This window comes from Sinohyriopsis cumingii, chromosome 6 (genome assembly GCF_028554795.1).
Source record: "Sinohyriopsis cumingii isolate HCF-2022 chromosome 6, ASM2855479v2, whole genome shotgun sequence".
NCBI classification, from domain to species: Eukaryota; Metazoa; Mollusca; class Bivalvia; order Unionida; family Unionidae; genus Sinohyriopsis; species Sinohyriopsis cumingii.
The window spans coordinates 23,198,328-23,215,816 of record NC_142966.1 but is presented as its reverse complement, the minus strand read 5'-3'; the positions used below and the strand labels follow the sequence as shown (position 1 = coordinate 23,215,816).

The 17,489-nt window shown below is 35.5% G+C and overlaps 1 protein-coding gene across 3 annotated transcripts in view; it reads right to left on the bottom strand.

Moving 5' to 3' along the window:
• LOC149796483 (ras-like protein family member 12) overlaps nt 1–11,104 on the bottom strand; it is a 34,937-nt gene extending 23,833 nt beyond the window's left edge. For 2 of the 3 annotated variants that reach the window (XM_089961194.1, XM_089961196.1), the window contains exons 1-2: nt 10,268–11,104; nt 3,429–3,485 (exon numbers count right to left, since the gene is read on the bottom strand). In XM_089961194.1, the coding sequence (XP_089817320.1) occupies nt 3,429–3,485; nt 10,268–10,412 (202 nt within the window). In that variant the 5' untranslated portion in view covers nt 10,413–11,104. The remainder of the gene's footprint in view (nt 1–3,428; nt 3,486–10,267) is intronic. The other variant, XM_089961195.1, reaches the window with a different exon arrangement.
• Nucleotides 11,105–17,489: the final 6,385 nt, after the last annotated feature.

Below are 17,489 nucleotides of genomic sequence, written 5' to 3'. Positions count from 1 at the left end.
TGTGAGCCTCTCTGATAAGGCTCGGTTGTTGGAGGGCACAGGTGGGTGATTGAGGGTCACTAATGTTTTGGAAGAGAACTCGTAGTATTTTCTCAAACTCGTAATTGAAACTGTAATGTTTCCAAAAAACTATCACATCTAAGTACACTTGTCACACTGAACATAGGTCAGCTCGAGTAGATGTCAGCCGAGATGAGAAAATAAACAGGAGTTGATTTGAATCTTTCCCCGGAAATATTATTCTGGAATACCCGACTGTTGGTAACACCGACGCAGGCGTAACAGTTCGAAGCAGATAAACGCTAACTCCGCGGGATAACCCTTCAGCTGTCAGAGGCTGGAGTCACCGTGTTGAAACAAGACGACGAAATATTTCCATTTCTCGGGGACATTTCAGAGCTGTTGGCGTCCTAATGTCCCTCTACTACAAATGCGACAGCTTTAGAAGCCGTCGAAACCGCATCTGGGTTGGCTCTGACAAACGTGGTGGCAGGACGCATCATAGAAAATGTCTTTCATTTTCCGCATGTGGGAAACCAGAATAGTCAACTTGGATTCATTGACAGGACATGGAACTCACTTGGTAGCGTACGCTGTAACGCCTCGAGATATTTTGTATTTTGACTTGTACGGGTTTGGACCGCCACGTGAAATCATTCAAAATCTAAGCAGAAGCGGAGATTTGAGAAAAGAAGTTTCTCCATCACTGTTTTCATCAAGACTGCCGTTGCAAACAGACGCATGATGTGGACTTCTCGTCATTGAGAAGCTGCATGCACTTTCAAAAAGCCTGAACTCACGCACACTTATCGATTTTGCATTACATTTTGCATAGAAGCAACATTTGAAAGGTATATATGAAATGCCAGTTTACATTTACGAATACAAGAGTGCAGCGACCGGACTGGAATATATTAATGTTGATTTAAACAGTTTTGCCACCAAAGCCGATTTGACTGAGTTGACCAACCTGGATGTTGTTTTCGTCGACCCAAACTAGCTTGTGATTTTTTTCAGAATGGGACTGAAAAACTGCATACACCCCACATAGATACCAAAGATGATGTTCCGAAGCCCCAAGATGTCATCGCGAAAAGAATCACTTAGAATCAGAGACTGACGTATCTATTGTTTACATCAAAGACAAGGTCGTTGTTGCCAATGATACGATGAAACAATACATGGCCACTCAGGTGTTATCAGTCCCACCATTTCTAATACGTGTAGTAACTATATGGGGGCGATTTGACAGAATGTTAACAAGAAAGGAATGGAACAAATATAACAGCATAGCATATGTGTGGATTTTAACGTAGCTTTAACAATTTTTCAGTCATATCGCTACGACGTCTGCAGTGTGTCAGTTTATATCCATGTCTAGCACTGGGGAATCAGGCCGCAGACATGTAGCATGATGTCCCACCCAGTCACATTATCTGACACCAGGCCGTCCAGTCTTAACACTAACTTCTTAATGCTGAGCGGCAAGCGAGGAAGCTGTTAGTACCATTTTGTAAGTCTTTGGTATGACTCGGCTGGGGATCGAACCCACAACCTCCCGCATCCGAGGTGGACGCTCTAAGCACTAGGCCACCGGAGCAGTCGCATAGCAAATGACTGACTTGTTTTATTTTCTGTCGTAGGTAGGCGCCAGAGTCAAGATCGTACTTGTTCATCTTTACCGAATACAAAGTGGATGGAGAGCATTGGCAATATTGGTAAGTTATTGCCAGCGTGTTAGTACATCACTATTGCTTGTGTCAAAGACGGCAATGTTTCTGAATATTTCACATATATCGTATATGTATTATTAGTTGCTGGAGATACTACTCATTTGGAAGGGCTAATCATCTATCTGACCAGGTACAGAGCCGTCTTTAGGATTTTTTGTTACATACATATGATGGATTCTTAACAACCACACAATGAAGATTCTGTGGAATTTAAACTGTGACAAAGTGTTGGATCAGCCGGGATGGCTTGCCTACATTGATAGTGATTTTGTTGTGCTTGTCGAAAAATATTTGACCTAGAAGCGGGTTAACATACCTTTCTATTCAGTAAAATACAACCTTGTCAAAGGTCAGATAGAAATTGATTGCTGAAATCACCCTGATGGTGTGAATACCAACTCGAGACCAGTATGTACATGCACGCAAATAAGCCAGATCTCTGGAAGTAGAATTGTTAAACGTAATGATGAAGTAGTATTTACTGACGAATATGCCGCGATAACATTTTTTTTAATGAATTATATCGAACCAACAATAGTTCAACTGGAGAAAGAAAAACATAGACGGATATTCACCTAAAGCGCGTGTAACAGTTTTTCCACAAAACTAGAATGATCGTTGACTGTACAAGACAAGGGTGTGATCAGTGTAGTCCTAGGTAAACCTGGAAGCAATCATGCAATCGCCGGAGACGTCAGTATTTCCAGGGAAAGTATTTTCTGCAATTGTATGGCAGTTATATCAGTAAAAAAGTATTTAGTTAGAAGTACTTATGTGTGTTGTACATGGACGCGATGGATCTGCATGTCAAACATTAGATTTCGAGGTGATGTTGTTAATATATTAAAACTGCGAGGGACTCTTGAAACTAAAGACGCGAGAAAAATAATTCAAGCAGAACAACAACTGCGACATGAAATTACAAAACTAAATGGTACTTGTAAAATGCAAACGGGTGTGTGTTATCGTAGATGCAATATATAGGCTATCCGCCACAACAACTGCTGCCCATCGTATGCACACCAGTCGGAATTTAAGAGCCATATCGATAGCAACTGGTGGAGCTAGAGGCACCGAAAAATCATTTCATTATGGTTACATAGCCGAATACTTATATATTTGGAAATTATCGTCGAAGCAGTCTGAACATAACTATCAAGCTGTACTAGGTGGCCATCGTAGATAAAAACGATTAACACAGCTCCGTTCGTGATGGTGCTGGCTGAAACAGAAAATTTCCGATGATTCCAAACACAGATATGGAACCGCGAGACAGAGCTGAAACAGTTCATACATTTACAGGCTGTAAAAAATTATGAAACTGATGCCCCCGAAGACCCTTAATCTATCGCGAAATGCGACTTTTGGGGTTTATAGTTTGACCGGCGCGGTTGCAGCTGAGCTTCCTATCCCGGCGACAGGGTCCACGCGAACTATAATGGTTGACACAGTCGTTTGCTAAAATCCCCCGTTGGGAAAGGTAACGGGAAAATAAAATGAATTAAGGGGTTTAGAACCCTGGTCGGTAAAAATGTCTCAAATTCGCATTATGCTACTACTACTGGACCTAGTCTCGCATCAAAGTTTTTTTAAAGTGAACTATATGGATACTATGGCTGCCTTTAAAGATTTAGGAATGCCATAAATACATAAGCTCATAAAAATGCTGACGTTTAATTTCGCCAGGATACATACCTAGAAAGGGATCATAGTCTCCAATGAAACGACGTGTGAGATAGCGAACCGTGAGAGCTGAAACAATAAAAATAATAATAATATAATAATAATAATAATAATAATAATAAGAAGAAGAAGAAGAAGAAGAAGAAGAAGAGTCAATCCATTGTAATACACCAGGTCTTTGCAGATACCCGTTATACAGGAGAAGATATGATTATTAATAATTACTAGTTAATTTGAACTTTCCAAAACATTCTGAAACTAAAATAAACTCCGATACGCTGATATAAAGGAAATTAAACAAGTTTTGTTTAAGACTTCGTATAGTAGCCATAGTTTGGAGCAACAATGATTACCCCAATTTCTACCTCTTTGGTATTGTTTCGTTCACAGTTCAATGATTACCCCAATTTCTACCTCTTTGGTATTGTTTCGTTCACAGTTCAATGATTACCCCAATTTCTACCTCTTTGGTATTGTTTCGTTCACAGTTCTGGTGATTGCAAGAGCTAGTAGTCACATTTCTTCGGTTACTAATTTTACTTCGCATTAAAAGAAAGAAAAAAAAATTACAAAACCACTAGCTGAGCGCATAGTACCTTAAAATTATAACTTTTGCAATCGAATTAAATGAAATTTGGTCAAATCGTTGGATCGACGTTCTATAATGGCAACAAATTAAAATATCTTACATGAACAGATCCGATATAATTCTTTGTACAGGCTAAATTATATGAAGTGGTTTTTCCGATACTTGCAATTTACATATAACGTTATTGCTGCTGCAGAAAATATTACGTTTCTTCGTGTATTTTCTCATTGCTCAATAAAACAATAAAAACAATAATAACAAAATGTATCATTACTGCTAAGAATTTCAAGGGGAAAAAGACAAGAAACATGATTGTTTCATCAACCTGTAAAAGGACTCTAATGAAAAGGAAAGCCAAGCACGAGAACGATCCATAATCCATTCAGTTTGGTAAAATAAAAAACGAACTCAAATAATCTACATGAGAACATATGTACTGCACACAATTTTCATAATTTTTGCAGTCTTTGTCTCACATAACAGACTGGGGTAAAACCTAATTCTTATTCAAGAGGACACCATTTTTTTTTTATAAAACCCATTTAAAACAGATAAAAGCAAAAGTGTAAAACTCTTAAAACACACAGTAAAATTTTTGATATAAACAGCATTCCTTTGAACATTCCAAGAACTTCTGAGTGAAAGCATCTTGAAGGGACGCATCCTGGGGTAAAATGGCTGCATCCATTAGTCGCCTCTTACAACATGCAGGAAGTTGCTTCAGGCACTTCCCCAAGCCGGCAAGTAGGAAGTGGAGTGAGGGTAAGGAATTACATAAAAATATAAATCAAAGATTACATATCTTATGACTGCCAAATCTAAGTTTACAATGTAAGCTTATAAGAAAGTGTGTGTGTGTGTGTGTGTGTGTGTGTGAGAGAGAGAGAGAGAGAGAGATATTCAACAACGGCGTTGAATAATGACAATGGATGTCACACTGTTGAACGACAAAAAAATATATTCAGTGTATGAGTGATCCATTTTGTTCCAGGATTGTAGTTGAAAAATTATATTTTTGTTTATGAAAATGATGATGATTAAAAAGATGGTGACGAAGAGAGGGATGATGATGAAGTTATTGTGTTTGTTGTTGATTAGGGATATGTTTTAATTTGATCATTATTTATCGTCGAATTAACAAATATCTCTTATGAATTACATCAAGTAATGAGAGTATACATACAGTTAAAGTCGATAATCTAAAATTGTGTGGTAGAAAGGCTTTATTTGGATAAATAATCGTTCGGAGAGATTATATAAATATAAGTACACTAAGTCAGGACCCTTAGTAAGAGTGAAAAGTCCGTATAATTGGTGTATGGATAATGGATACTTTACTGTTGCAGCCACCCGCTTTGTGATGGCAGCCAGTGTTCCTAATGCCACCTCTTTATCCATGTAAAATTGGTTCAAGTGCTAAAATATTTGTACACAGAAAAGGATTTATAAAAGTGAAATGGAATCGAAATTGACAAAATTACAAACAACATTCAAAAAAATCTATATGAACAAATTTTTACAAAAAAATTACTCGAACGACTAAATATAAAAAATTAACGTTAGAATTTAATTCTTTCGGCAAGAAAATAAACTGAAGACAAATCAATTAATTTTCATAATATAATTTAAAAGTGTGCTAGTTTCATACTTTAGTATATGCAATTAATATTAAATCCACCATCTGTAATAGTTTCAGACCAATATCACGACGCAGGATGTGTATGCAAGTACGTACAGTCGGACAGGATCATATAGATCTCGCATTTAGGAAGATAAATGATGACGATAATGATGAAGGTGGTGGTGTTTATGATTACGAGGAAGAAGACTACGGCAGTGTCGATCGAGGAGTAAAGACGATGTTAATGGCGGGACGCTTAATGACTGGAGCGGTGTAAAGACCCATTTAAACAAATGTTGAGATGCTAGATATCATTTTCATTATTGCATGACAAGGATACATGGGACTACAATATTACTTATCATCAAAGTTCCACATGAACTCAGCACGAAGATTTATGGTTGCCTGGGAGCAGCGTTACTCAAACTAGACACACAGCTTTCCTAATAAACGCAAACATGTAGTACTGGAAGACACAAGTTAACATATAAGGACTAATTACATATTTAAATTTTAATTTTAACATAAAATACTCTAAAATACTAAGTAGAAAACGACGTCTTTCATTATAAAATATAAATGTATGGGCTGTTTGGCAATTACACACTTATAAAGAACACTGTAGCAATGGTCAATCGCTTAAATAATATGAAAAATGTAACCAACTTTTGTCTCATCATTTGTCAAATGTAATTGTATGTGCATGATTAATTGCCCCGGTCGGAGTCGAATATAATCCAATAACAAAACACGAGTGTATACGCGAAAAAAGAGGAAATTAACTATTAACTTTTACCTGTAATCAAAGAAATATTAACATTATTTCGATGGAAATTGAACCAAGGCAAACAAAGCATAAATTATCATGTACATTGCTCTAACTGAAAGTGAAGATAACACGATGCTCGTGCACTATACAAGTAAATTGTCAACTGATGTGTTCTCAAGGCTGCAGGTACTTCATATCAATCCAGCTAACTTAATCTAAAGTACAGTCTGAGCTAATACATGTTCATAAGCATTTAAGTCAGGCGAGGCAAATATGGGTTATTTTTTCTATCTGAATAGATTTATTTTCTTTTTTCAACACGAAATCTTTGCATGGTGCCTTTTACAGATGTATAATTAAAAGAAAGGTCACATTTGTATCGGTCCTATGTAAAGTCAGCGTGCTGTCCATCAAATTTTCTAAGTCAGAATTATTTGAAAATATGTGAACAATACATTTTAGATTCATAATCCGCGGCGGTTCATTGGCTAGCGTGCAGTGCTAGCAAGCGAAATGATTGGTGTAGAATTATACCACTGGATTAGTGCTGGTCGGATACCATATGTCCTTTGTAAAGGCACTTTACTCCAGTTTTCCCCTCAGCATTAAATAACCTCCTTGTGTTGCTCTGCCGTAAAACATCAAACTAAGCCAAAACCTCTTTATCATTAAGAGGGTCGACACTAAATGCAAAGCCAGATAGCTTGAGAAACAGTCGCAGGCAAACGGAAAGTGTAGGCCAACAATAGTAAACATATATGTATGATATTTAAAACGTATAGGCACATATCTGTACACGAAACTGATGGCATAATATCAGAATCTAGGCACCTTATTTGTCTATTTTAGTGATATGTTTTTAAATACTTTTAACAGATGTCAAGGAATAAATAAATAAGAAAAAAGATACGCGGCACAGAATGAACGGACATAAAAGAACTCACGTGCACAGTTAAAAGGAAATATAAGTCCCACATGTTCCAATAACGTGGAATTAAGGGATTAAATTTGGCAGCCAACATTGTTACTGGCTGACTGGTGGAGATCTATATGCTCTTTACTAACCAACACACTGTCCACCATCAAAAAATAAGGAGACCATGTTTTCAAGGAAGGAAGGAAGGACGAGTGTACATATACTCTACACCTAGATAGCTATACACAAGTATTTCATTAGTGTACATATAACCTACATATAGATAGCTATACACAAGTATTTCCTTAGTGCACATTTACCCTTCACCTAGCTAGCTATACACAAGTATTTCATTAGTGTACATATACCCTACACCAAGCTAGTTATACACAATTATTCCATTACTGTCATTATACCCTTCACCTAGCTAGTTATACACAATTATTCCATTAGTGTACATATACCATAAATCTAGATATACATAAGTATTCCATTACTGTCATTATAACCTTCACCTAGTTAGCTGTACATAAGTATTCCATTAGTGTACATACACCCTACACCTAGATAGCTATACACAAGTATTCCATTAGTGTACATATACCCTACACGAAGCTAGCTATACACAAGTATTCTATTACTGTCATTATACCCTTCGCCTAGATAGCTATACATAAATATTCAATTAGTGTACATATATCCTACACCAAGCTAGTTATACACAACTATTCCATCAGTGTACATATACTCTACACCAAGCTAGCTATACACAAGTATTCCATTAGTGTACATATATCCTACACCAATCTAGTTATACACAAGTATTCCATTAGTGTACATATACCCTACATCAAGCTAGTTATACACAAGTATTCCATCAGTGTACATATACCCTACACCAAGCTAGCTATACACAAGTATTCTATCAGTGTACATATACCCTACACCAAGCTAGTTATACACAAGTATTCCATCAGTGTACATATATCCTACACCAAGCTAGTTATACACAAGTATTCCATCAGTGTACATATACCCTACACCAAGCTAGCTATACACAAGTATTCCATCAGTGTACATATACCCTACACCAAGCTAGTTATACACAAGTATTCCATTAGTGTACATATACTTTACACCAAGCTAGTTATACACAAGTATTCCATTAGTGTACATATACTCTACACCAAGCTAGTTTTACACAAGTATTCCATCAGTGTACATATACCCTACACCAAGCTAGTTATACACAAGTATTCCATTAGTGTACATATACCCTACACCAAGCTAGTTATACACAAGTATTCCATCAGTGTATATATACCCTACACCAAGCTAGCTATACACAAGTATTCTATCAGCGTACATATACCCTACACCAAGCTAGTTATACACAAGTATTCCATTAGTGTACATATACTTTACACCAAGCTAGATATACACAAGTATTCCATCAGTGTACATATACCCTACACCAAGCTAGTTATACACAAGTATTCCATTAGTGTACATATACTCTACACCAAGCTAGTTTTACACAAGTATTCCATCAGTGTACATATACCCTACACCAGGCTAGTTATACACACGTATTCCATTAGTGTACATATACCCTACACCAAGCTAGTTATACACAAGTATTCCATCAGTGTACATATACCCTACACCAAGCTAGCTATACACAATTATTCCATTAGTGTACATACACCCTACACCTAGATATACATAAGTATTCAATTTATACTACACCCTGTTTTACACATATCCCGGTTTCTCAAAGATAGTGAAACTGGCAGTGGTTATTCTCTATTTAAAATTTTTATATATAGATATATTGATTTATTACTTATCTGAAGAACAAACATGTATGTATGTGGTGTATATGTGTATGTATGGGCAAGTCTAAAGTGAAGTATATAGGCTGTACATATACTTCTTTGAAGTGGAAATTGGCTCCTTGTCACGCAACCTCGACTTTTTATTTATAACAAATGGAAAAATTTGTTCCTCATACTCGAATATCGTTATATTTATATTTACCTTTATATGACCTCTTTAATTTAAGTTAGAAATTAAAGAGCAAGGTCCAGAACTACTTGATTTTGGAATTTCGAAGCACGCATAAAAGCTCATATAATGTAACTACTGTGTTGTTGCGTTTACAAAATTATTAGGTCAATATAGAAAAGTCTAACTATATTTGTTACCGTGTAGTTTGATCTTTAATCTGACTGATTTATCTAGAAGATATAAATGGCTAATCATGTTACATACTTACCTATTTCATTCCATATGAGACCTTAGTAACAGTGATGTGAATCATTCTTTATTATTAAAGTTTAGCAGGACAACTCGTACGTCAGTGGTTGTTTATATGATACAAACAAAACAATCGGTAAATCTGTTACATCAGTTTGATTCGGGGCATGAGAACTAAAACGGTCCCTTTTTATCCGTATCACCGAAACGGAGTTTTAGATCACCGAAAAACAGTTATGACTAAGACATATGTATGTTTGTTACTCTGTTGTTATCTATCTTAAATGTCGACATCACAGAAAGTGAGTTTTTATTACCGAAACGAAGTTCTAAATCAGCGAAACAATTTTATAAATGATCCGTGTGTCTGGTTATCTATCTATCTATCTATCTCTCTATCTATTTATCAATCTCTTCAATATTAATTTTACCTTAACAGTTTTGTTTTTATTTGTTAAAATTATTTTCACGAATAAACGGTTTTATAACACTTTCCCTTAAGCCCTCCCTCTCTCTCTCTCTCTCTCTCTCTCTCTCTCTCTCTCTCTCTCTCTCTATATATATATATATATATATATATATTACAAGGGGAAGGCAGAAGTAATTTCAAGTAATGAAAACAAAGTTTGTTAATAATAATAATAATAATAAAAGCAACAACAAGAGTAGCAATAAATGATAACAACAGTTTGCCAACCCGATTTGCCGACTCCCAGCTGGCCCAGTATCACTACGCGGAAAGGCCGGGGTCTACCAGAAATAGAAAGTCTCCTGAAAAGTCTGGGAGATGGAACCATGGAAGGTTGATTTCGAATTCCTGGGTGTTGTCTTTCTTGGGACATCTTGCATCATTTTTCTCTTCTTTATCTCCTTTGAAAACTAAAGATTGATAATTGTCTCAAAGTTACTATTCCAATGGTAAATTCCATATATTTGTTCAGTCAGAAGTATATTTGTCATGTAACAAAATAAAACAGTTTCTCCTTTTAACTCGAATAATCCAGCAAAATATTCCAGGTTAAATAACGACCTCAATCATTTTTACACCATACTTATATTAGGAGAGTTATGTTTAGTACTGCTGGAAACGGATCCTTTGTTCTATCATCGCTTATCCCACAAAACAGAAGTTGTATAATCGTGCACAAATCAGAGAGGGTGTTTGTAGAATTCTAGCTTCGACGTGTCATTATTTTCTAGATAACAGGAAATATGTCAACACACGCAACAAAATCGGCAAGACCGGTAAACGAACCATACGCATCTTTCGTCGCAGTGCAGAGTTTGTGTTGATTGTGGGCTATCATGTACTCAGCCAAATGTCATGACGCGACGCCAAGGCGAAGTATATCGGTAGTACTCAGTAACGTGTACTTGAAGTGTAGATAACTTTTCTGATTAAAAAGCACAAATAACTTCAATTATATGCGCATACCTAGCGAGAAGAGTGGCACGCTTGGCTTTTCACCAAATAAGTTTTATGCCGACGAACGATATAGCATTCGGAAGGATATTTGCAAGTCATGTGACCTGTAACAAGGTAAGTGTTCTGTATCTCCTGCTTGCACGCTGTAGGCACACAAGCGCTGTTTTACTGACTGCAAACAAAACATCAAATGAAAACACTGGTAATACTCGTGTCCCGTAGCTACTGGTGTACCCTAATTATCCCAAACATTTTGGTCAATGAAGTAAAAAATACAAACAATTCGGTTTATAATATATTATTTTCTGTTTGTAACGTTATCAGGAAGAAGCTAGTAAAGCAGAGAACTCTGTCTAAATATGCCATTAATTTCGTCATCGACATCATAACTGCGATAATTCATTAAGAAACCGATTTTATCTAATTTTGAAGATGTGATTTGCTCGGTACTCATCCTCCAAGCCCATGTAACCTCAGTAAGTAATACAACGTAGACACACTATATTGTTTACTTATGGAGAAAAATTTTAAAAAAAATAATATTTCACAGTTACATCAAATAACTCGAACATGAAAATGTGTTTAGAATTATTATAAGATTTGATTCGAGCATACCGGACGTTTTCACTTACCGCAAGTATTACTTTGGCTAGTATAATGTAGGTGACAAGTATAGTTTCGTAAATTGGCTCCTTTCCCATTTATATACTTAGAGCTATGGTGTGACTTTTTCAGCTAGTATTGTTTAATGGTTAAAGATAGGATATATTTTTGAATTCTGTGTTTGGGACATGTGTTATTCTTGAAACTGATGTAAGACATGTTCACCTCTCATATTTACTTTGTAGTACATAACCAGTGAAATATCAAATGTCGGCCTGAAAGAAAAGCTAGCCACCGATACCAGTAGATACGTAGGTTCAAGGCAAGTAGAATGTCTCAACAATAAAAGACAAAAAACGGCCTGGATGGCAATTATTTTGAATTACATCAAGCTGTTTACTACTCAAGGTTTCTCAGAATTATCACTTAAGGAAAGGGTTTGTGCTTGTGCTGTGTGCATCACTTGGTGTCAGAAATAACCTTCGGACGTGAAAAATGCGTTTATAAATCTGGGTTTGGGTCCTCAACCATCCTATGCTATGAAATGACATTGACTTGTCAGGTCAAGTGAATAATGTTCTCATGCTTTGATTCAATATGACTATAAAACTATGGACCTTTTTAACCTCACTTGTGCATTTTATTTTATTATAAGTTATTTTTATATTGGACAGGTCGATGAGGCAACACATTTTTCCACCCACAATTGTGGTACTATCATGTATATGCAATTTGCATTCTTTGTTGTTGTTTTTTTGCTCTCAATGAATATATATATATATATATATATATATATATATATATATATATATATATATATATATATATATATATATTTGAAAAAAAAAAATAAAGTCTTACCTTGACACCCAAATCAGTCTTATTGGGTGGATTAATTTATTCATATTATCATTCACTGTAATTACAAAGTACTCAATAATAATTTTGGACTAAACCATTCATTTTGAAATTATAGTGAATTCAGAAAAGAACATTTTGGATGATATTATTCTGATACACTAAAAGAATGAACACATCGCCACATTCCAGACCATTAGAAAATGAGCATGTTCGACATTACAGGCACATCAACACATACAATATTTGAACTTACTTGGAATACCACTGGAATTCAATTGGAACTTCATACATTTTGACTAGTGATTGAAGATTTGTGACAAACTGGGATCTGATTTACAATATTATAAGCTCATTTTTAAATTTTTACTTTGTATTCCTAGGAAATAAATTTTTTGTTGAATTTTACAAAAACTTGTTGATTATTACTTTTCTGGTACTTAGTTTAAGACCATATAATCGTAATAATACTAAGAATTTAAATGGCAAGCTAAAAAGTCTCCTAAAAATGAACCAGTTTTATGCCTAAAATTATTCATGCAATTAATCTAGTTGCTTTTCTTGTCAAAGAGCAAGATATTTGGCAGGAAAAATTTCTTACTTGAATCTGTTTCTTTTTATAACAAAATTTCTTTGAAGTGTGCGTGCGATTTAGTTTCAGGTTGTTGATACAGGTCAGATTGTTAAGTAAAAGATGTTCACCGTTTCTTTATGTGATAAACACGTGACGGCATTCGATGATCGTCTCGCTACGAATAAAGAAAAAAGCGAAATAAATGTGGAACGCTGAGCGTCATAAATCTGAGGCAACGAGGCAACCGCCATGGGCCCCGCGCTTTCAGGAAATCAACTCTGCAATGCAGTTTTTTGTTGTTGCTCGGGGCCCTGCTCATTGCTTGCTGCCCCACATGCTCGCTTGTGCCCCGCACATTATAGGACAAGGCCTGGTATTGAAAATAGATGGTTAGTGGTAGCTAGTTACAGCTGTTGGTACGAGAGGGATAGAAAGACAGACACAGAGATATAGAGGGTCAAACTGGCTTTTAACACAGTGTATCAGTCAACAAAATCCTTTTCACTTAAACAGTGTATATTTGTCCACTCTGTATAGCATTGTTTTATACTGTACTCTGAATTGAACGAAATACAAACGACCCTCCAAATGAATCTACTGTATATCTATTTTTGAAGTACTGTCCAAGACCGATGGGCCATTATACCCTGGCAAAAATCACACACACACACACACACACACGCGCGCGCGCGCAACTACGCCAGTAGCATTGTTACAATCGCCATGATAACCTTAGACGGATTTGTTTCGGCAGATTTTGCATAATGATATTTTCAATTTTCATTTATATATCGCGTCATTTTTGTCCCTAATATCAATAATCCATAGTGATACTTTCGCTGCATGACATTCTATCTTTCTAACAAACTTAGTTTTGTTCACTGCTGAATGAGAATCATTCCTTGTATGCACGCGCTTCCACTGCAATCTTTTTTTCCTGCGTGTATTACTGGATTAACGTTTCACTCAAAAAAGATGTAAAATGTTCAACAAAGCGTTGAAATAATGCTTTTACGTTAACTTTGTTATTCCTATAACATAACAGACATATTAATATGCTTATTTTTAAGTATATCATATAAAGTTCATCGACTGAGTGTCAAAATAGATTGGGCCCTCGTTCATGTAAAATGTCATCGCAAGCTCGGACATCCTGCGCCACATGAACAAGGACCCAGTGTTATTCAATGTCGTTCAATACTAAGTTAATGATCCCTACTTCTTTGTGAAGTAATTGTGTAACCATTCTCCAATATTTCTAATAATGTAAATTTACCATCTTGATTGATGGAAATATAAATGATTAATAATATTACAGATTGCAAATATATAATTTTTAATAACGTTGCAACTTAGGTATTAGTTGTGCCTATCCAGAATGCGGTACCGATTCCAAGAAAGATCGCCAGTTAAAGTGTGTTAGTGACAATACTAGACCAGCTACAAACATGTAATCACGTCAATTATAGTGTGTTAGTGACAAGATTTGACCAGCTACAAACACGTAATCACGCCAGTTAGAGCGTGTTAGTAACACGACCAGACCAGCCACAAACATGTATTCACGCCAATTATAGCGTGTTAGTGACAAGACTAGACCAGCTACAAACACGTGATCACGCCAGTTAGAGCGTGTTAGTAACACGACTAGACCAGCCACAAACATGTATTTACTCCATTTATAGTGTGTTAGTGACAAGACTAGACCAACTACAAACATGTATTCACTCCATTAATAGCGTGTTAGTGACAAGATTTGACCAGCTACAAACATGTAATCACGCCAATTAGAGCGTGTTCGTGACAAGACAAGACCAACTACAAACATGTATTCACTCCATTTATAGTGTTTTAGTGACAATACTAGACAAGCTACAAAAATGTAATCACGCCATTATAGCGTGTTAGTGACAAGATTTGACCAGCTACAAACACGTGATCACGCAATTTATAGTGTGTTAGTGACAAGATTATACCAACTACAAACATGTAACTCTTCTTTGAAAAACAAAATGACCAGGAGCGTAAGTTGTGAAACGTACTGGATAGAAAATAAGCAACGTCTGCTGCATCAAAAACTCTATTACTTTTTTTTGTGGCAAACTAGTCATTTATGTATAGTTATCAAGGCGATGTGTCCTCATGACCAAATATATTATAGATATCTAGGCGATGTGACGTCATGACCAAATATATTAACCTCAAATCTAAATTATCACTTTGATATGTTAAACATCTACACATTTTCCTGGAAAACATGCAAGTTAGATCCGACTGCAATAAATCAAAGGTTATACCGGGTATAAACGCAGTACATTATGTGATCTGTGAATTTAAATGCTTCTGAGAAGTATAAATGCACAATATATCATAAATTATTTTTCATTTCATAGTAAACATGTTATTGTTTAAAATGGCAGGTGAAGTGTCGTTTTGTGTTCTAAACTGAGACTTTGTTTTAACAAGAAAATCATTCCACGCATGAACCTGAACTGGTAGAATATGGACTTTGTTTCTTTTTATAGAGCCTGACATGCCTTCCAATATTTCATCTACTGGCTCACGTGCTCGCACCTGACCTTTCGTTTATAGCCGTTGGTAAGCCGCAGTCTGGTTGCTACTAAGATTTTCATAAAATGGGCATATACACACGCACTGTTTGAAGCGAAGAATATTCATTGTAATATAATACACTGCGCATGAATGTTTGAACGGCTTAAATTATAACAAAATACTTTAAAAAATTTTTGTCGATAGGAACTTTGATAATGATGAAAGAGATAAAACGTCCTAAATAATGGTGCATCAGCAGATTCAATGGTGACAAAAACGACAATGACTTGTTTGCCCAGATTAAAGTTTCGATTTTAAACGTTGAAAGACGATAAACTTACATTATCAAATTTAGTGGATGTGATGAGACACTCTAGACATTCTAATTCAAATGATATCCAAAGAGTTCAGTTTAGTTCAGACAAGACATAACGCAGTTCTTGAATAAACTAGGTCATGCCATACATGTTTTAATCGAATCCGTATGTTCATGCCATTCATATCTTAATCTAATCCGTATGTTCATGCCATAGCTATCTTGATAGAATCCGTATATACATAAAATCTGACATTTAAGCTTTTACTCTGCTTTCATTTAATCCATGGTATTGAAAGGTATTCCTAGGTTTATATTTGTATGAATTTTACTTACCGTCCAGGTATAGGAAGTGGACCTCTTTTGTAAAATGCAATAAATTAGGAACTTTCTGAGTCGTTAAATTTGCTGACTTTTCTATTTTAGCAAATCTGTTGTGTCTAAGTTTCTCAAATTTGGTAATTTTATTTCACATAGTCATAAATATTTTAAATGTATCATTATTGCCATTAAATATCATCTAGGATAAGCATTTTCTGATTTCTTGCGGTTATCTGGTCTGAAAATTCGTAAAAATAAAAGAATACGAAATTTTCACAAACTGCGGTAAGCGAAGAATAAACACTCGGTTTGTATACTGACTTGATAAGTGGCACAGTCGCAAACAACATTTGAGAATCCGATACACTTCTTTATCACATGTGGCTACTTTAGCTGAGACTACCTCGTTTCACATGAATATGTATGAACCTGCTTAACCAGTCACTGCGAGCGGGAGTCTACGCTCATAAAGGTACTCTCGTGTCGGTTTAAACACTAGCTCAGAGCAAGGACTATCGAATGGCCGAGTCTGGGAATCAACAAAAAGATCGCACGAACCAGCATGTTGCTTACGATCATGACAGTAAAGTTACCTTCAAGCTTGTGATACTTTTGTATCTAGAAATCATATGCCTTTTCTAATGACACTTTTAATAGAGTTTTATGGTTATTAAGCCTCGTCACAAAACAAGCACATACAAACCAAATTTCGTACAACTATTATTTCTCATTTTTATCAGTCTTCTCAAAGATGTGCAATGTACGTCTCATCGAATTTTTTTTTGACTGAGTAAATTCTTATATAACATCAAGCTGTGTATAATATAAGAGAGAGAGAGAGAGAGAGAGAGAGAGAGAGAGAGAGCAATTATGTCAAGAGTCAATGCATTTATTTTCAAGAGGGACAACTTATAGAATAAATATCGAAATAGATTTTATTTTATGTGCACTTGCATAATGTGAAATATAATTGTTATATTGTACATTATTTAGTGAAACATATTCAAAATATTTTCTGACTCTCAATTTGTTAACTTGCCACTAATTTTAATTATCATCAACAATTTGGCTTATTTTTGTAATTGTTTTTTTCGGATGCAAGTATACAGCTTCATACTCAAGGTTCATATATTAAAGGTTCTATTTTTCCAATGTTTCAAAAGGATTAAAGTATTTTAGAAGCATGACAGTATCCGATTGATAGCCTTAACAGTTAATATACAATTGTATTTCCTGATAATACATGGGTTGATTTCTTTTATCTAGAT